Source organism: Rhodamnia argentea, chromosome 2 (assembly GCF_020921035.1).
Source record: "Rhodamnia argentea isolate NSW1041297 chromosome 2, ASM2092103v1, whole genome shotgun sequence".
Taxonomy (NCBI): Eukaryota; Viridiplantae; Streptophyta; class Magnoliopsida; order Myrtales; family Myrtaceae; genus Rhodamnia; species Rhodamnia argentea.
The window spans coordinates 10,226,500-10,248,138 of NC_063151.1; the positions used below are offsets into that span (position 1 = coordinate 10,226,500).

Genomic DNA, 21,639 nt, shown 5'->3' on the forward strand with positions numbered 1-21,639 from the left:
GTATCAAAAGTTCATGGACTACATTGAATAAATTAAAAGCTCATGGACTACATTGCATATTGGGGTAAAGTTTAGGGACCACATTGAACAAACTAAAAATTCATGAACTACATTGTCCATTGAATCAAATTTCAAGGGCCATTTATGTCATTATTCCAGCAATAAGTAAAGAAGAAAGTGGAAGTTAGAGAAGTTAAAGTGGAGGATAAAGAGGCAACTGTGTGAGAAGTCTGCTCCTTGAATCTCCTCGCTTATAGGTGAAATGGGTAATAGACGGCACCCATTACAATCTCCATGTCGAAAATCGGAAAGTCCCACGCTAGACTTAACTTGATAAAGTGTAAAAGTCTATGTTTAGGTCACTCATTCAGATTTTAAGTGGCCGACTAGTTTATTGGAACATTATGGTCATAGTAAGTCAGATGAGATCCCTCGTTATGGAGGCAAAGGACTTTTGGATTTCTATTGAGAATGAGACTTATCTGTCAGTTTTCGTTTTTAATAAGAAGTTGAAGCAACAGAATATTCAGAAAAGGATTTCGTTGAGGAGTTCCTGAAGAGTACTTGTTGAATAACCAATTATGAAACTTGTAGATTAGAAGAACTGATTTTTAATGTGTTGAACGCAAAATTAATACTTTGACAATTGAAAATTTCTCTATCATGTGAAACGAAAATTACGAAAAAATCATAAACATATTGCATTGGTGCCAATTCAATCCAAGATCTTTCAATTGGACCAATTTAATCCTTTTTTTCTGCGTTTGTGCCAATTGAGTCGACTCGATCTATTTTAGCTAGAAATCGCTGATGTGTATACTGGTCATTCTATGTGCCACGACCAACACTGACACCGACATTTTTTATATTTTCTTTAAAAAATTAAATTTTATTTTTATTTTTTTTTCCTTCTCATTTTGGCCGGTGATCGCAGCAGCCCTCGCCGGATCAAGGGCTGCTCGGGCCTCGACTAGTGGGCCACAAAGGCTCTCGCTAGATCCGGGCGAGGGCCACCTCATCCACAGCCGGCAAGGACATGGTGGCCTTACATACGGCCATTGCTGCTTCACCGACAACGAGTGAGGCTGTGAAGGCCCTCACCAAGATTTGGCAAGGGCCTGGGCAAGAGCCGTGACCCTCGCTTGCCATTGGGGAGGACTTGTTTATCTTCCCCCAGTGGTCAGCAAAAGGGAAAAGAAGTAAGAAAAAAATAATATAAATTTTTTTTAAAAAATTATTTAAAAATGTCCATGCGTCAACTGTGTCTCGTAAGACAGTAGGCATTCGTATCAACGTTTTCCAATCAAAATTGGCCCCAATATAAAAAGGTTTAAGACTAATGGTCTAATTAAAATGTCCAAAGTGAGATCCTATGTGTCATACAATACCCGACCATAGGCTTAAGACTTTTCTGATACTGTTTCTTGTGAAGTGCAGGACATATGAATTTTAAGTAAAAATGACAGCAATATGAGCGTCAGCCGCTTTCAGGAAACCCAGCTCGCCTTCTCTAACGGTTCTTCCAACGTGCTCACTGGCTTGGCTGCCACTGAGGCATCGACATCAACGAAAGTAGGATTATAAAAGCCGACAAGAGGAGAGCCAGAGGATGCATGGATGGGAGAGACATAAACATGAAAGCGGCTGTATTGTGTTTCCTTCCAATGGCCTAGGCCTTGGCGACTTTTTCCGAGAAGGATAACTGCGACCGGACATGCGGCAACATGAGCGTGCCTTTCCCATTCGGGCTGGATGGAAGTTGTGTGTGGAACTCGGACCTCGTCCTCGTCTGCAACCGCACTACGGGGGACCTGCTCCTCGGCGAGAACATTCCAGTGCTCAACATATCCATGGAGAATGGGGCAATGACCATTGGCCTGTACAGAGCTTTAGACTGCTATGACGTGAATGGTGGCGGGCTTGACGGTTCTAACCCTGACCCGGCGATCACAGTGGGCGAAGGCGGGCATTACACATTCTCAGACACCTGGAACAAGCTCACTGTCTTCGGTTGTGACACTGCGGCTCTTATCTCGGATGCCGCCGGGACTTTTAGGAGTGGATGCTTCTCTTATTGCCGCGACTACATCAACTTCACGGCCGAGAGCTCTTGTTCTGGCCTCGGTTGCTGTCAGACGTCGATCCCCAAGAACCTCAGGAGCCTCAACATATCCATGGGGAGCACGACGAACTACACCTCAGCCCAGGACTTCAGCTCTTGCGGATCAACGTTCGTGGTGGACCAGGAGTCGTTTATTGTCTTCGATTACAAGCTTCCTGTCCCGGCTGATATGCACAAGGACGTTTTCTCAAAGGTTGTCCTGGATTGAGTAGTTGAACGGGATTTGACCAGCGAGGAAGCACGATCAAACCAATCGAGCTATGCCTGCAGCGCCAACAGTTTCTGCTCCGACTTTAGGAATGGGCAGGGTTATCGTTGCTTCTGTGAGGCTGGGTACACGGGGAATCCTTATGGCTCCCTAGTGTCCCCGGGATGTCAAGGTACTCTTCTGTTGCCACAAGTTCGCAATTCAACTTCCTCAAACCAGTAATGAAGTTCAGTCGAGATGCTTCAATACAACCAAGACGTGATTTGCAAGAGAAAAATAGAACACATGAGCATCCTTGATTCTGCTCGATATAGACATCGGCGAGTGCCAGGATCCACGGCGATACCCATGTCACGGGAATTGTAAGAACAAGCCCGGGAACTACACATGCAACTGCCCATTTAGCATGATTGGTGATGGCAAAATTGGTTGCCAAACTTCTCGTCTTGTCATATTTGCTGCAGGTGATTCTACTTCCCTTGCGACGATCGCTTGATAATCTAAGCTTTTCTTTGCTATAGCCTACAGAGAGGATTGTGTTAAGGTGTTCTGAAATTGCATCTGATTCTACTTTGCAACCGAGATATCATTGGTCACCACTTGATGACCATCGGATTAAAAACACTGGCAAGTCTCGCCTGTTGGTCGCAAAGGCCTTAAATTTTTGTGTCCTAGGATATTTTGTATAGGAATTACAGACATTTGTGAGGAGTTACAATCCATTACAATCCGAGAATCTGTTAAATTTATAAGGTCCGTACTCGATATGTTTAAAGTACATAAATTTTTTGGGAGAGAAACCAATCCATTCATTCCTCAAATTTTTGTGGCGGTCATTGTAGCGGTGACATTATGCATAGTTGTTAGTGGCCTAGTCTTGTTCATATGCAAGAGGCGAGCTAAAGAGAGATACTATAGACAAAATGGAAGAGAGATCTTGAAGCACCAGAGAGTGAAAATCTTCACTGAATCACATTTGGCTAAAGCCACCAACAACTGCGATGCTAGCAACAAGCTCGGCGAGGGTGGTTTTACCTCGGTTTACAAAGGAAGAATCAACAGCGGCGTTCTAGTCGCAGTCAAGAAGCCTAGAGATGTCCCTATCAAGAAGCCGAAAGACATGAACATGGATGGGTCTCCGAGCACTCATGATGAATTCCTGCACGAAATCGGCATTATTTCGCAGGTGAATCACAAGAATTTGGTCAAGCTCCTGGGCATATGTTTGGAGACAAAAGTGCCGTTGTTATGAATTCATCCCGAATGGGACTCTCTATCACCACCTCCATGACAAGAGATCGACGGTCTTGCCATTGTGGAAGGATCGCCTCACAATTGCCTCGGAAGTCGCAGTGGCCCTTGAGTACTTGCATTCCCACGCCGACCCGCTGGTCATTCACAGCGATGTCAAGTCTCTGGATATACTTTTGGACGACAAGTACTCGGCAAAAGTATCGGATTTCGGAGCCTCGGTTTTGATTTCGCCTGGAAAGACTCATATAGCCGAAAGAATGCAAGGCACTATTGGTTACCTCGACCTGAGTATTGATCGAAAAAACAGCGAATAAATTTCCCTTTTTGACTGAACATGCGAGAAAACGAATCGAACACAACCAATGGAAATATACGAGCCAAAAGAAAATTAACGCAAGAATTTTTACGTGGAGAACTCCTCCAATGTGAAGGATAAAAATCACAAGACTGTTTACGGAGTCCACCCGAATCTCCACTATTAATAGTTTCGGTACAAAACCTCACTGATTTCAACAACACTGAAATATCAAAACTATAAGTGAAGAGTAAGCATCAACATTACCTTTATCGAGAGAAAATGGATGAAAACACCCCAAAAATGTGGTCTGAAACCACCCACAAAAAGCTGCAGTAGACACCTTCAAAACACGATCCAACCGTTCAGAATCAAGATCAATAAGTCCTAAAGCCGCTGACAAAATTTCAGCCCAATCAGACCACAGATGATCTTCCGATCGTCGAGTTGATCGCTTCTGGACAGATTCATTTTTCCCGAAAAAACTGCTGTTGTCCCATGTGTTTTTCTACTGCCTTTTCACGTATATGTTGCTGGATATGTTGCCCTAGGTATATCAGCCCCTCCCTAACATAATAAGCTGATAAGAGCTTACTTAAATGGGCTGGACCGCCCAAAACAGCCCAACAAATCTTCCCCTCCAGCCTATTGAGAGAGATTTTGATATCAAAGAAACTCAACAGACTCCATGCCCCATTACGTTAGAAAACCAAGACAGTTGGATTGAGAATCTTTGTCATCATATCTGAAGCACTATCTTCTATGTGTACTTTCTCAAGTTCCAACCCTTTGGATTCTAAAGTTTCTCGTATCCAATGATATCTTACATCAATATGATATGACTTGGCAAGAAAAGTGGAATTCTTCGCAAGATGTATAGCACTTTGATTATCACAAAGTAAAACATACCTTTCTTGAGTGAAACCAAGTTCCTGTGTGAACTCTTTCATCTAAAGTAATTCCTTGCATGCTTCGTTTGCTGCAATGAATTTTACCTCTGTTGTCAACAAAGCAACACATTTTTGTAATATTGACTACCAAGCCACAGCTCCCCCTGAAAAAGTAATCAAATAACCTAAAGTAGATTTTGTTGTGTTAATATCTCCTGCCATGTCTGAATCAATATACCCAACAAGAATCGGCTTCTCACTCCCAAATGAAAATCTCAAACGAGAAGTGCCTCGGAGATACCTTAGGACCCACTTCAATGCATTCCAATGCTTTCTACCTAGATTTAACATAAAACAGCTAATCACCGCAATTGCATGAGCTATATCCGGTCTTGTAAAAATCATTACATACATCAAACTACCCCTTGCAGAAGTGTGAGAAAGTTTTTCCATGTTTTTCGGATCTTTCTCACTAGACAGACTTTATTTATGACTAAGCTTAAAATGTGTAGCAAGAGGCATACTCACCACTTTAGCTTTATCCATTTTGAACCTTTGAAGTACTTTCTCTATGTACTTCTCTTGAGATAACCATAACCTCTTTCACCTGTGCGTCACGAGTGATTCTCATACCAAAAATGTGCTTAGCTGAACCCATGTCTTTCATCAAAAAAGACTTGCTCAAATCTCGCTTTAACTTGTCAATCCTTGAAGCATTTTGATCAACTATAAGCACGTCATCCGCATAGAGCAAAAAAATAACAAAGTCACCTTCGGAGAATTTTTGCACAAACACATAATGATCAGAACTAGTCCTCTTATAGGCTTACTCCCCCATAAAAACTTGAATTTTATATATCATTGCCTCGGTGCTTGCTTTAAACCATATAAGTTTTTCTTCAATTTGCAAATATAATTTTCTTTATCTTTCACCTGGAAACCTCAGTCCTCCCTCTCTCTATATATATATATATCTTCCTCTAAATCACCGTGAAGAAAAACAGTCCTCAAGTCCATCTGCTCAACCTCAAGATCAAGACTAGTTGCTAGACTCAAAACAACTCGAATTGAAAACATTTTCACAACTGGTGAGAAAATTTCATCATATTCAACTCCTTTTTTCTGATTGAAGCCTTTAACAACCATTACGGCTTTATATCGAGGACGCGAAGTAGTCTCATCTTGCTTCAATCTACCCATTGGTTCTTCAAAGCTCTTTTGCCCTTAGGTAGTGCCACAAACTCAAAAGTATGATTGTCATGGAGCAACTTCATCTCATCATGCATTGCATCGAGCCATTCTTTCTTATTCTCATCTTCTCTTGCTTCTTCAAAATTTTCAAGTTCACCTGCATCTATCATTAAAACATACTCACTAGAAGAGTATCTAATAGATGGGATGCGGTCTCTTGTAGACCTCGTCAAAGCAGTGGTTGGTGGAGCTAACAGTGTACTCTCTTGAGTGTCAATGCCATCTGAATGCTGCCGATCATCCCGAATCTGATCTTGAATCTGCTGATCATCCCGAATCTGATCTTGAACCCGCTGATCATTCCGAGTCCCCGAACATTCTGATCTAGAGTCCGACTTTGAACACCTTTTTCAACCTAATCATGCAACTAATCTTGTAACTCAAAAGGTAGTATCAATTGACATGCCAAAATCACGGGAATCTGTCTTCTTCAACTTCTCAATATCCCAAATGGTCTCATTCTCAACAAATACCACATCTCGACTTCTCACAATTTTCTTCGCAATTGGATCATAAAGTCTGTAGCCAAATTCATCGGAACCATAACCAAGAAAGATACACTCTCATGTCTTGATATCTAACTTGGATCTCTCATCCCTAAGAACATGAACAAAAACTTTGCAGCCAAATACCTTTAGATGGTCATATGAAATATCCTTTCTAAACCAAACTCTATCCGGAACATCACCATCCAAAGCAGTAGTGGGAGTTATGTTGATAACATGTCCCACTGCACTCAAAGCCTCACCCCTAAAGAATTTCAGCAATTTTACATCTAAAATCAAACATTTGACTCTCTCAACCGATGTTATGTTCATTCTTTCTGCTATGCCATTTAATTGAGGTGTTTTAGGAGGTGTCCTCTGATGTTGAATCCCCTGTTGCCTGCAATATTCATCAAATGGTCCAATGTACTCACATCGTTATCTAAACGAATGCATTTCAACTTCTTTCCAGTCTATCTTTCAACTGAAACTTGAAACCGCTTGAATGCATCTAACACTTGAACTTTTGTCTTCAAAAAATAAACCCATAATTTTCTCGAATGGTCATCAATGAAGGTTACAAAGTAGGCTGCACCACCAAGTGATAGAGGTTTTATTGAACTACAAACATTTGAATGCACCAGTTCTAGCAACTCTGATTTTCTCGAAGGCGAATGACTCTTGAATGAAACTCTTCATTGTTTTCCTAGTAAACTATGTTCACACTTCTCAAGTCTTGCACTCTTCACTCCAAAGAGTAAACACTTTTTGGCCAACAAACGAATACCTTTCTCGCTTATGTGACTAAACCTCTTGTGCCATCACGAAGTTGCATTCTCATCTTCCACAACATTACACATGTCCTTGAAAATCTTGGCCTGAAACAAATACAAAAGGATTGTTTCATACCTCTAGCCACAATTAATTAGCCTTTGGTGAGTTTCAACTGTCCATTACCAAAAGTACTGCAAAATCCTGCATCATCGAGCTTACTAGTCGAAATCAGATTTAAACTAATATTCGAAACATGTCTAACATCTTTCGGAATTAGTTTTGCTCCATTATTAGTCTCCAAGCACACATCTCCTATACCCACAACCGTAGCTTAACCGTTATTACCCATCCTTAAGGTGCCAAAATTTCTCGACTTGTAGGATGTAAAGAACTCCTTCCTAGATGTAATATGAAGGGAAGCTCCACTATCAATAACCTAGTTTGAATCATCGTAGGCAAAATTAACATTGTCATCATAGCAAATAATAACAAATTCCTCGGTGGCGGTGGCCACCCGATCATCATTATTGTTATCCTTTTTCTCATTGTTGTCATTGCCATTTTTCTTCTCATTTTTCAGCTAAAAATAATTTTTCCTAATATGACCCATCTTACCGCAATAATGACACTCAACAGTCTTTTTCCATGATCTTAGACCTCTACTCTGACTCAGCCCCTGTTTTCAACAACTAAAGCTTGAGAATGAGAGGAAGAACCATGCATTTTTCTTCTCATCTCTTCATTTAGAACGCCACTTTTGGCAAAATCCATGGTAACAATACCATCGGGTGCGGCATTGTAATCAAAGACATACGAAATGTCTCCCAAGATTCTGGTAAGGTACATAGCAGCCAAAGTCCTTGCACTTCATCATTAAATTTAATATTCATGGCAAAAAGTTGGTCTATCACTCTTTGAAATCCATTCAAATGGTCTGATATAGATTGGTCGTCTTTGTAATGCAACTCCATAAATTGTTTAATCAAACATACTTTATTGTTGCCAGTCTTTTGTGCATATAATGACTCAAGCTCGTTCCACAAGGTTCTCGCATGTGATTCTTTGTTGATGTGATTCAAAACATTATCATTGACAAATTATCGAATAAACCCACACACAATTTTGTGCTCAAGATTCCAATTAGCATCGGTCATGTTATCGGGTTTAGCATCGGCAAACACCGATAAATGCCAGCGCCTCACTTATAGAAGATCTTCCATTTTTCCTCTCCATACATGATAATTCTTTCCATTCAAACCGACCATCATGCTCATGTTGGGTTCCATCGTTCGATCAAAAACAACGCTCCGATACCACTCTGATGAGAAAGACAACGAATAAATTCCCTTTTTGGCTGACCCTGTGAGAAAACGAATCAAGCACAACCAATGGAAATGTACGAGCCAAAAGAACATTAATGCAAGAATTTTTACGTGGAAAACTCCTTCAATGTGAAGGATAAAAACCACGAGACTATTCACGGAGTCCACCCAAATCTCCACTAATAATAGTTTAGGTACAAAACCTCACTAATTTCAATAATATTAAAGTCCCAAAATTATAATTAAAGAATAAACATCAACATCACATTTAACAAGGGAAAACGGTTGAAAACACCCCAAAAACTTGGTCTGAAACCACCCACGAAAAAAGCTATAGTAGACACCTTCAAAACACGATCCAACATTTCAGAATCAAGATCAATAAGTCCTAAAGCTGCTGACAAAATCTCAACCCGATCGGACCACGGATGGTCTTCCGATCGTCGAGTTGATCGCTGCTGGACAGATTCATTTTTCCCAGAAAAACTGATGTTGTCCCACATATTGTTTTGTTGCCTTGTCACGTATATGTTGATGATATGTTGCCCTAGGTATATCAGCCCCTCTCTAACATAATAAGAGGCTAAGAGCTTGCTTAAATGGACTGAACCAACCTAAATGGCCCAACAAGTATTGTTGCACCGATGAATTAACCACAAAGAGTGACGTCTATAGCTTTGGGGTCATCCTCGTGGAGCTCCTTACCGGAGAGACGCCGACTCGGCTGACAAAATTTGGGGAAAAAGTCAACATCGTCCAATCTTTCATTTCCGTCGTGGAGAACGGGATGCTCCTCCATATGATAAGTTTCGAGGCGTCCGATGAAGGTGAACAGGGGGAGATCGAAGCGGTCGGTTCGCTCGCTAGAAGGTGCTTGAACTATAACGGCGTGAATAGGCCAACAATGAGAGAAGTGACCGAGCTGGTGGTTAGGATCAACAAGAACTTGTGGGCGGACCAACGGAACGGCGAAGAGACTCAAGGTCTACTCAACCAGACGAGACGCGGTTCTTCCCGGACTTCAAGCGGTGAAATGAACGAACCGGAGTCGACCAATCTTTTGGTATAGGATATTGAAAGAGCCACTATTAGTTCCATCATCCAATTCACGATTTCTAGTGCGAGGCTATGTACAAGAAACAAGTCCGATGGTCATATGTTTGTCCTTGATCTTTTGATTAAGGGTTTGTTATTTTCTTACAGCTGATTAGTTTGCGATTTTTCAAGTTTTGATAAGGTATGATCCTAGGGGATTTAGTTCTAAATACGAAAAGATAGCATCGGACTTTCTTTTCTTTCTTTAGCTTTTTGTTTTCATAGAAAAGCAAGAGCTGCAGGAGTTCAAGAATGACAAACTCTACTCACAAAATGAGATATTCCCTTTTGAGAATTTCCATCCTAACCACTTGCACTATCCCTCCCACTTGCACTAAGGGCATGCAACCCGATCGGGTTTACCTGGAATTCGAATCGGACCACCCGAAAAATAGGTCCGAGAATCTGTTCCCATTCAAACCGGTCCGGAACCGGTTCTAAATTTTGGTAACCGGTTGGAACCTGGCCGATTCTAGGTTTCAAATACTTAGAAATTGAATCGATTTTGAAATCGATTTTTAGCTATTGTTATAAATAAAAATAAAATAAAATAAAATAAAATAAACCTAGTCCGGCTTGCCTCACCTCCTCTATTTTTGGTGATTTGCAATGTTTGTTGCTCATATTAGGGATTCTTGCTTTTGGTAGATAGTGAGTTTTATTATTCATCTTTCACTTTGAATTGTTTCATTGCTACTCATATTATTTTACTGAAAAAATAAAATAAGAAAAAGGAAAAATAGGTTCTCGGGTAGATCTTGGAATTGGACCTAAAAATTAGGGTAGGTTCGAAAACATGTTTCGGGACCAATATAGTAGGTTTTAACGTTCCAAAAATTTGGAATCGATTATAACAGGGTCGGTTTCAAGGTCTAGATTTGGAACCTACCCACTCAGCCCATGCTCACGGCTAACTTGTACGATAACGTTACAACTTTTAGAGGTCGATCGATTCCATGACAAGAGAAATTCACATAGAGACTCTCACTTTATATATAATATATTCTCACTCCTTGGAAAGATTTTTTGATTACATGGACCACAAAAAGTTTTGGCCTTACTAATAAAGAATACTTATCACCTTTGGCGGGAAAATTTCCAAAAAAAGTCATAAACTTATTGTAATTGTATCAATTCAGTAATAAATCTTTCTTTTTTTCGATTGATTCTTAAACTTTTTGCAATTATGTCAATTCAGTCTATCCGGCCAATTTTTGCGGACCGGCACCGACGTGGCAAATTTTTTATAATATTTTAGTATTTTTTTTCCTGTTTTAGTTTTTTTCTTCTCCTTCTTCCTCCAATGGGTCACCGAATCGGCCATCGGATGGAGACGAGGGCCAATCGTTGATTTGATGACCGATTAGAGGAAGAAGGAGAATAAAAAAAGGAAAAAAGGAAAAAATAAATAAAAACAATTCGAAAAGAGATTAAAGTATTATTAAAATTACAACGTCAACATTGGTTGTCATCCATGTCGGCGTCGGCCGCCCAAAGTTGGTTAAATGGACTAAATTGGCACAATTGCAAAAGGTTTAGAATTGAATTGACACAATTACAATTGGTTTAAGACTTCTCTTGTAATTTTTCCCACCTATGGTACTGGAGACGGATGTCGGTGGCGTCTGACAACGGTGACCAAGGGCTGCAACGGTGGTGACCAGCGATGGCGACGTTAGTGATTGAATTGAGTTTTTGATAGTTTTGTGAGGTTATGAATGTGGAATGTGAATCTAAATACTAGCTATTGCTAGGTAATCCAATTTTGCACATTTCGAGAAACTCTCACATTTTTTTTGGCTAAGAAAAAAGGATGAGAAGGGTTGATCAACATTGACAACCCTTTTGGGATTAAGCAATGGGTGTCAACGGTTCGGTTCGGTTCGGTTCGGTTCGGTTCAGTTCGGTTCGGTTCGGTTTTTCAGAAAAACCGAATCGTTAGGATAAGTAGCTAAGCTTAATCGAATTGCAAACCAAACCGAATACGAACCGAACTGAAAATCCAGTTCGGTTTGGTTCGGTTTTTCGGTTTTCCTTTCTATTTTTTCTTGCTTTTTTTTTTCCTTTTGTGTTCGGATCTGGCGTTATTCTTGTTGCATATGCTAAATGCACTTTGAAAAGCCCTTTGTCGCCCCCAATTTTAATTCATCTTCACACATCCCGAAGCAAGATCATGATTTCTTCAATATCCCACCGATTGATCAATCATCGATGAGCCAGAGCCATCTCTACTTCGTCCGAATAGCAATTCTATTTTGACGTCCTTCTTTGTTTACTCTCGAGCTCTCCTTCTGTGAAATCTAGTTCTACTTCTCATTGTTTTTTCTTCTTTTGGTTCTCTCTTCTCAACTCCTTTTCCTTTTTTTTTTCCTTTTAAGCCCACGTTCTTTCAACAAGGAGCATATCCCATTACCACCTCCCCTGCTCACGCTACTCCCTCTTTTTCCCTCGACTATTTTTGCTCTCTCTAGATTGGACAAAGGATGGACTGAAGGATGAGCCCCCTCCTTTTGTGGGCTCTCTGTTCTCTGTGAAAGAAGACCTGTCGTGCTCTCTCGTTGCTCAGAAGAAGAAGAAGGCCACTCCTTCGCTCTCTGTCTGTCACGAACTCTCCATGTTTCTTTTTTGTCTTTTTTTTTTTTGTCTTTTTTGTTTCTTTCCCAAGTTTTTTGACCTCCCTCTCTCCGATTTCTTGAACTTTTGCCAGCCAACCTTGTTCTTTTCCCTCCGCCCCAGTAGATTCCTTTTAGTCTTATCTCTAACCATCTCAACTTCAGCGAGGGGCTGCGACCCTCGCCCACGGCCAGTGAGGGTCGCCGGCCACCGGACCTCATCCAGTGTGGTCGGCAGCCCTTGGCCCTTTGCACTAAAATAGGTCAAAAAGAAAAAGAAAATTAAAAAGGATTATTATTATTTTCCAAATGGCTAATATTAAGTATAAAGAAGATGTTTCGGTTTGCGGTTCAGTTAACTGAACCAAACCGAAATAACCCGATCTAAAAAATAAAGAATGGTTATTTTTCATTATGCGAACCGAAAACCGAACCGAACCGAAATGTGCAAAATTTTTGGTTCGGCTTGGTTCGGTTAGCAGTTTGGTTGGTATTTCGGTTCGACTTTGACACCCCTATTAAGCATTCGATTTTCACAGATGTAATGGAATGTTCGCTTAGAGTTATGTGTTGCTGATCTTCAGCAAGTCCGTCACCTCCGCCAACCCTAGTACTAGTTGCCCCTAACCTTACTCCATTAGGCCAATTACATGAAGATTGTAGGACTTGGGATTCCACTCCTTGAGGATCCAGTTCCTCATTGAATCAAACAAAACGAGTTCAGCCACCCCAATTCTAGGCCTCAAGGACCTCGTTTGAGCTGTGCGGACCCGGGGCTCAGCCACAGTTATCTCATGTTAGGGCCGCCGAGACCCAAATGTGACCACGGAGGCGACCGGTGGCAACTGGCGACAATGACCAAGGGCAGCAACGGCCAGTGACCAGCGATGGCGGTGATAGTGACTTATGCAACAAACACCGCTCATATGTTCGTACAATCAATCATATCGGATGAAACTTCCCCATCTGCAACATTTGCAGTTAGCCACTAGATTTTGATCAAAACATGGGCTAGCAGAACATAGTCACCAATTGAGATAATTAACCGAGTTCGGCGCATGAAATGCAGGGAACTGTAGCTTAGTGTTCTATTAATTTACCCCATAATTCATCAACTAGTATATGGGTCCTATGCAGGGAACAGTAGCTTAGTGGGACGTTGGTAAATCCCTTACAATGTTTACTCTTATTTTTTTATTTTTTTTGGTCGGAATTACAATGTTTAGTTTACTAACCACACTTGCAAAACAAGAAAAATTACCAAAAAAGTCCTAAACCTATTACAATTGTATCAATTCAGTCCTAAACCTTTTGCATTTATGCCAATTCAGTTCTAAACTTTTTGACAGGAAATCGCCGAGGTAGCAAATTTTAATAATATTTTAATGATTTTTAAATTTATTTATTTATTTATTTTCTTTTTTTCTTTTCTTTCTCTTTTCTTCACTTCTTCCTTAGCCGATCACCGACGGGCAACCAACCAGAGGTGTGGGCCAGCGAGGTCCGGCCTCGCCATCACCTGGACAAGGCTCGTCGTCGCCGGATCTAGCGAGGCCGACCTCACCTAACGACGACGAGATCGACCTCGCATTGGCTAGACAATCTAGCCCTTGTTGGCCCACATCTTTGGCCGATCGCCGGTCAACAACTACCTAAGGAAGAAGAGAAGAAAAAACAAAAGAAAGAAAGAAAAGGAAAAAAAAGAGAAATAAATAATTAAAATAAATAAAATATTAACATGTTATTAAAAATTGCTATGTCAGCACCGGCCGTGCCACGTTAGTGATTTCCGGTCAAAAGTGGACAGAAGACTGAATTAGTATAAAAAAAAGTTTAAGACTGAATTGACACGATTGTAATAAGTTTATAACTTTTTTGGGAATTATCCCTGCAAAATGTGATAAAAGTTCGTAATTTAGTAATTTTTTTGGATGTTGGGTAAATTCCAAAGGAGCTCGTAACTTATTAATCTATTGGAATGTTGGTAAAACTTCTCGTAGGGTTGATATGTCTCTAACTATGCTTCTAACAATTCAAAAAAGTTGATAATTAACTAATTTGTTGGAATGTCGGTAATTACTTAAAACTTCGGTGAAATTTAAGATGAATTGATACTTCACTATTTCATTATAAAGTTGGTAAATTCCAGACGATGTTGGCGATTTACTAACGTGTTACCTCATGTTTTCGAATTATCGATCATATTTTCGAATTATCGATCATACTTTTTCCACCAATAATATTAAAAAAAACCTACCAACGAAATCAGATTCATACCGACAACGGAAAATTTGCCAGCTTTTCAACGACCGGGGCTTAGAATCGTCCATGGAGTTGACATGGAAGCAGCTACTATTTCCCAGCATCTAATTTATCTGGTTTTGGTACATTAATTGGCCATATATGCTTAGACCAAGTTCCATGATTATGTTCGGATTATGTTTTCTCTTTCTTTTTTGGGGTGCTTATCTTTTTTTTTTTTTTTTTTAACCTCTAATAAGAACTGGAAATTCCTGAATCATGCTTGTCAATTCCTCTTCCTATGGTTTTCAGAATATCTTAGGAACATGTCCAATCATTATTAGTACATGAGCAAATCCTAGGGGACCTGTCGTGGCTTGTCCCGCATCTAAACCCTAACCATCAAATACTCCAGACGTCATATGATAATGATAGTAATCAGAATAATAGTAATAATAACAATAATAAGCACACCTATTCAGAAAATGGACACGTGTTATTTATGCGCTTCAAACATATACCACACACTATGCAATAATAGCATTTGTTCTTCACTGGCTGAGTTTTGGCAATTCAATCACTTCACGACATGCTGTACCTCTGCCCTTAGGAAATTCCAAATGCATAACCCTATTTTACATTAACAAACACCATGATCCAAATAATAAATAATAGAGTTCATGCTATCATGTTGCAACCCTAGCTTTGCTTCATTTCCCAGCGATTCCTCTGCTAACGAAAGCATTCCCGGTCCCCGCTATGACGTTCTGAACTATATCTTGCCCGACGCCCTCTCCAATCCCTTCGATCAAGCCCCCGAAGAACCCGGTCACCACCTGCACGGCGAGCCGGGCCGCTGCCTCGAGCACGTTGCCTGGCTTGCCCGGGTCCTTGATGCCGCTGTCATGGAGGCCATTGAATATGATCTTGGCGCAGATCGCGTGGAGATGGTAGTCACAGACCGCGCAGCGGTATATCCTCCCCGACCGCCTCCTCTTGCACTCGCCACATTGGAAGCCAGTGTCGCCGCCGCCGCCCGCCGATGCCATCAGGAGCTTGAGGGTATGTGGGTGTGGCGCGAAGACAATTTCGAGGGGCAACATGGCACAGCAAGGGTGGATCTGGAAGTCACACGCGTTGCACCGGAACAAAAAGCCCTTGACGGATTTCCCACAGGCGTCGCACTTCGACTTCGCTTTTCCGGATTTCACTAGGTGGTGATAATACAGCAACAATCAAGAAGTTACTAGTAGTACAACGAGGACTAATGAATTCGCGATGCAATTTCACCTCGCTTTACTCGTGGGTTATGACTTTTGATTTCGGACTTGTTACTACAAAGTTCCAACTAGGAAAAACGAAAAAGCAAACAATTCTCTGTCGGACAAGGCTGAGTGGGGCGATAATGATGTACCTTGAATTCTTTCTCCACATGAAGAGCGCGCGTGAAAAGGTAATAGATAATTCGACCCAAAAAAAAAGGTACTAGATAAGATCATTTCACAAATAAGAGCGACCAGCAAATAGTGAACCTTAGATTCTTTCCAAATATTGGCAGTCGGGGACATGGAAAGGTGTCAAATAGGTTCCTAGTTTCAGTCACGTCTCTTTGTTCTTCTAGTATGTATCATACAATATGTTGACATGAGATTGTTTCGATGTATCATACAACATATTTCGCCCACGAGAAGAGCTGGTGAAACACACAGTTTACCATTCAAGAAGGCGAGGAATTTCTTCATTCAAGAGAGGAGGCAGACGCAGAAACAATTCGCTCACTTTGATGAATATCTCGTACCTGGTTTAGCGTAAAACACGAGCTGGTGTTGGTGGTGCAGTGGATGGCTCTTGAGCGCCTGAGGGGCCAAGGCGCAGAACTCGTGGAGCTGATAGTTGCAGAACCGGCACGCGTACCGCTTGGCCGCTCCGAATTCCTGGCAACCGGAGCAAGTGAAGAGGTGGGGGCGGTTGATGTGGGACAGAGGGTGCTGGGGGTGGCTGAAATGGAGCATCTCCTCTCCCACTATCCTCTCGGGAGAGGTAGGGAATTCGATCACAGGGGGGGGCTTTGTTGCTGTTGGACAAGGAGGGAGTGATAGTGTTAGCTGCATGGAGTTTTGGGACTTTAGGGTTGGAGATTTTCTGATAGGCGCGGGGTTATTGTCTCTCATCATTTTTTTCTTTTTCTTTTTTGGGGAGTTTTCTTGATGTGGGTATGCACTCAGATTGGGTCCTCTCTTTAGGATGGAAGAATTGGTGTGGAGCGGTGACGGGGTGGAGAACAATTTATGCTGGAAAGAAAAGGTGGTATCTACTGTTTGCATGGAGAAAATTTGGAGAAAGTGAAAGTATGCTGGCTGCTCGGAAATTTCTCTATTGCTTCATTGCTTGTGTTAGTGCCCCATTAGCCCCTTTTTGCTTTTTGAGAAGAAGGGAGAAGATGGGTTGATTGATGCTACTTGTCAAATTCTTGCGGACAACGTCTTTGTTTAGAATCACACAAACATCGTATGGATTATATGTTGTGTATGTGCCCAGATACATTTTCAATGTACTAATTTGTTGTTTCCAGCTTTACCTAATTAAGTTCCTTATTTGTAAGGTGTAGATAGGGAAGCGCACGAGTTTTGGATGATTAAGTTGTTATGTCAATTTCATTCAGAGTTACAATGTTTCGTGCATCACGAGAAGAGGGATTTTGTTTTGTTCCATACAAATATCAAAGTGAAAATTGGGAACTAATCATTGAGGGAACAACGAATGTAGAAGAATTTTGAGTTGAAGTACGCGTTAAGATATCAAGCTAAAAGGCTACTACTAAATGGAACAGACTAAATGTGGTGGTGATGGCAATTACCAAAAGCCCCGGTCATAACGTGATAACATATACACTCATAAGCTTATAAATTGGGATAAGTTCACTAGAAAACTTGTCACAAAAGTGCATTTGAATCCTAAAATTTTTAAAAAGTATAATCAAATCCTGGAACATGTTATATTGATGCAATGAAGTCCATTCGTTAACACTGTCAATTTGTTTAATAGAATAAGTTGACGTGACATTTTTAAATTAAAATTTCTCTCTCCTATGTGACATTTTTTTATCCTTTGTTTAGTTTTTTAATTTTAAGATATGGAAGATAAAATAATAATAAAAAATACCACGTAGGTAAAAAAATTAAATTAAAAATGTCACACCAGCATTCTTCATTAGATAAATTGACAGTGTTAATGGAAGGCTTGATTGCACTAATTCGACAAGTTTAGAACTTTGTTGCACTTTTTTGAAAATTTTAGGACTCAATCGCACTTTCATGATAAGTTTTAAGATTTCTAGTGCACGAAGTAACATAAACTAGTAGACAAACAATGTACAATACTTTGGCATCCCCTCTCACTTCCAAGCCAAATTAAAAACGAAACCGACAATTTGATGAACAAGGTTAAAATAAGCAGGGATAGAACCTAACTATAATTTTGTTGGGACTTGTAACAGAAATTGGATACCTTCATGCAAAGAGATTACCAAAAGGAAGTCCAAGCTAGTGCCCACAAATATATCTAGTTGGATCTACTCAAAAGCTTAAGCCAATTAGGATTATTAATTGCTTTGCATCATACCAATTCTCTAATGCGGTACTTTTCTAACACAATTCACATCCTTAATTCAGGTATCCCTCCGCATCAAGATGTCTCAACTTAAATATCTACTTTGTTGCATGTGAAGATTGCAACCACATTATCATCATAATCGTGTTTGTCAAGATATTTCTTCCTTTAGATATTTAACAACCATTGGAACAAATTAGGGGATAATCAATGAACCATTGGTTTTGTTATCATTTGTTGGGTCGACGTAGCGGACGACATAGCGGAAACCCACTCAAGAAGATACTCTCGCTAAGGAGAAGTCCAAGTCCGTCTCCATAAACAGATCCAGTTAGACTAACATTCACTCACAAGTTTGAGCTAATGAGATATGACCAACTAAGATCCACACTCCCATAATTTTTTTTATATTTAATTTTTCTAAGACAATTGCACTTGCATCTCAATAGATACTATATTAAAAAGTCCAATTCAAAAGATTATAGAGGTGAAAGACACTACATGCTCAAAGCATATAGATCCCTTAAACAAGCGATATGGAAAAATATAACGTGGCCGAGCCGGCTGGGTTGCTGGAAGTAGTTGGCTTGAGATGTCGTGGTTATCAGCGGACTTATACATTTGTTATGTCCGGAAGCAAACAAGAGAATATAAGCTTTCTCCGGAAATAGGGCCCCCAAGAGTACTGTCTATTCTTAGTGAACGATGTTGTAAGACTTAGGTACACGTAAAAGATTTGTAAATTAGACATCTGATACCCAATTGCGCCAAAAGTCAACTCTCTCTCTTCCATCTTTATTGCTTTTCTTAAGGGGGTTTCTTCACCTGGCGCCTCCCCAATAATACTTGTATATCTCCCAATAACTGTTCAAGATATGCCCTATTTTTCCCCGTGAAAGTGCCAACTCTTGAAAATTGATCTAAAATTTTTTAAAAAATAATATGTTCTCCATTATCAAAATTGATCTTTTCAATCATTCAAGAAAAAGGGCAAAAAGGGATGTGCAGCTAAAAGTCTCATATTCATTTCTTAGTCTCTATTTTCTCTGGTGGGTTGTGGGGAATCTGTGGACTTTATGCCAACAAATTATTAGTTTGTGTCTCCCAAGTGATTCCTTGTGGCAGTACTTCTCCTTCTTTCTTGACCACAGAACAAAAGACACGACACAAACCTCATTTCCGAGAAAGAGGGTGAGATTCCCCCATTACCACATGTTAATTGAACAACTAATCTCTAAATCGTGTCATGACATCAATTGCTTCACATGAGTTAAACACTCAAAGCCCCCACAAAAGAAAGTTGAGAAGAACATACATTGTATGAATCTGTATATACGTCATTGGCTAGATGCTATTTCTTTGTTAGTATGGTCATTGGTTTGCGTAGGACTATGAATAGAAGTGCAGACAATTTTTTTATGAAAAAAAAAAAGAGTAAATGAAATAGGGAAATACTTTCTCCAAATAAATGCATCATCCGACGTACGCAATGGAAACAAGATGCTCCTCTTAATTGCTTAGGCGGCAAAGTCGATAGATAAAATGAGAAAAGACTAAAAGGTAATAAAAGAATATCAGCAACCAATGAAGAATGCTCTCTCCAAAACATAAAACTGGTCAAGAGGCGTGTATCCTTGAAGAGCCATCATCGATTGAATAAAGCTCTTCTGTTTGTGGGCAACTCCATAACTTATTAGTCAAGTAATTAGAGTTCAAAAAGAGAAATTTAACCAGTTTGAGATATAGAGGAAAGTTGACATTGAGGCTACATCTCCGGTGCTTGTGATCTTGTTTCAAAGAAGAAGATTTCATCTTGGCTAACCCACTGACTTGTTCACAGCAAGATTAAGGTTGGAGTAAACTGTTCTTAACGAACCCTTAGCGCATGCGCAAAGCGAAGGCTCTTGATGGGATTCCCCTGCCGAGTTAATTGGCCCCGGTAAGACTCCGAAGCGCTTCCCAAACAAGGATATGTGCACGAAGTCTGTTCACTGGGAATGGTGTTTAGTGTTATAAGATCAAGGTTTTGTCCTCTTTGTCACTTTGATTTGTTCAAGCATAAGGTTCAAGGACAATCCAACTTATGCAATTCACTCTACATATAGCCAAGTGCGTTCTTTTTCTCTTATTTGATAATTTCAATCCTTTCTAAGAACTATTGCTCAATTTTATCTTTAATTTCGTTTTCAGAGTATTATTGTACTTAATAACATAGAGCGGGATTGTTGGAAAATTTTGTGAGCATAATAGTAAATTCATGATTCGTTTATCTATATATTAATTATCGTTATTATTGTTACCGAGTCACTTACTATTAATTGTGCCTTTTGGTGAATTGATAGGTCATGTCCCTTCACAAGACTTTGTGTTTTTTCCCTCCGCCTCGGGCTATCTTGCGATACCTTCTACGGCTTGGTCATGTCTTTCGACCATTTATATTCGAGTTCTGTGTTTCATAGAGATTTGATGGCGACCCTCCTTCTTCTTCCTCCTCCTCCTTTTTCATTGGCTGTCAAATCCTGTTCCAAGTGATTTACCTTCTCTTAGTGTGCAGACTAAGAAAAGAACATTTGAATATGGGGATTGTGTCCTTTCTCCCCCAAGCTTTAATTCTCTACTTTTTTTTTCCCCTGATTTTCACCACTTCTATCCTAATTCCCATCAAAAGGTAGCATCCGTGCTCGACTACATCATGAGGTCTGGCCCAACTTATTGTCTGAGGCCACCAATTTAGGGAGCAGGGTGGGAGATTGGGATTAGCCAACCCTCTCTTGAACGCTATCGATACTGAACAAAACTCCGACTCGCTTCATACCAGAGTTGGTCATTGAGTGTCAAACCACCCACTTATATGGATATGAGAACTCGATCACCGTCGAGCTAGTAGCCGTCGAAATCTCAATGAACTCAATGGCCATGGGCCGAGCCTTCCATATTTGGAGATGCCATGGACATGAATAGGAAATCTCTAAGGAAGAAAATGAGCGATAGCGCCGAAAAAGAAAAAAAAAAAAACCAAAAGAAAGAAAGAATAGAAACCAGAAAAAAAAAATGGCAAGACAACATTTTTCATCAAGAGTTTTGCACATCAAACCACCGTAGTACCACATAGGACAACAAGTGATGATTGGACACTACATTAGTTATTTTTGGCAGCAATCGGCCGGGACTATAGTGATATTTCATACAAAGATTTAAGACTACATTTGCAAAATCGAAAAGTTTAGGACTAAATTGAGATCCAAACAATAAGTTTAGAACTAATTGGATAATTTTTCAAGATAATTACTTAAACAAGCATACTTATAGTCTATTGCAATTTAGGTTTCAATGTGCTTGCTAATCATATTTAAATCACTTCCACCTTTGAGCGAAATGTGATAAACGGAAAGAAAATCCATGGACCAACCCTATCGTCTCCACCCCATAGGAACTATAAGATCACCCTAAAGGCCCATTCGACATTCAATGGCTGCAGACA

At 40.2% G+C, this 21,639-nt stretch overlaps 1 protein-coding gene and 1 pseudogene across 1 annotated transcript; one reads left to right on the top strand and one right to left on the bottom strand.

The window, feature by feature from the left end:
- Positions 1 to 1,449: 1,449 nt before the first annotated feature.
- LOC115727351 lies at positions 1,450 to 9,808 on the top strand (annotated as a pseudogene).
- Positions 9,809 to 15,026: 5,218 nt separating this feature from the next.
- On the bottom strand, positions 15,027 to 16,856 carry LOC115727356. The gene is made up of 2 exons (XM_030657570.2): positions 16,348 to 16,856; positions 15,027 to 15,759 (listed from the first exon to the last, which is right to left on the bottom strand). Exons 1-2 carry the CDS (start codon positions 16,721 to 16,723, stop codon positions 15,260 to 15,262), a joined length of 876 nt encoding a protein of 291 aa, XP_030513430.2. The 5' UTR covers positions 16,724 to 16,856; the 3' UTR covers positions 15,027 to 15,259.
- Between the last annotated feature and the right edge of the window lie 4,783 nt (positions 16,857 to 21,639).

Bases quoted from the DNA above. Each gene is read 5' to 3' on its own strand.
- LOC115727356 (XM_030657570.2), bottom strand. From the start codon at position 16,723: ATGATGAGAGACAATAACCCCGCGCCTATCAGAAAATCTCCAACCCTA. The intron at 15,760-16,347 runs GTACGAGATATT...ATCACCACCTAG, and splicing joins CGTGTTTTACGCTAAACCAG to TGAAATCCGGAAAAGCGAAG.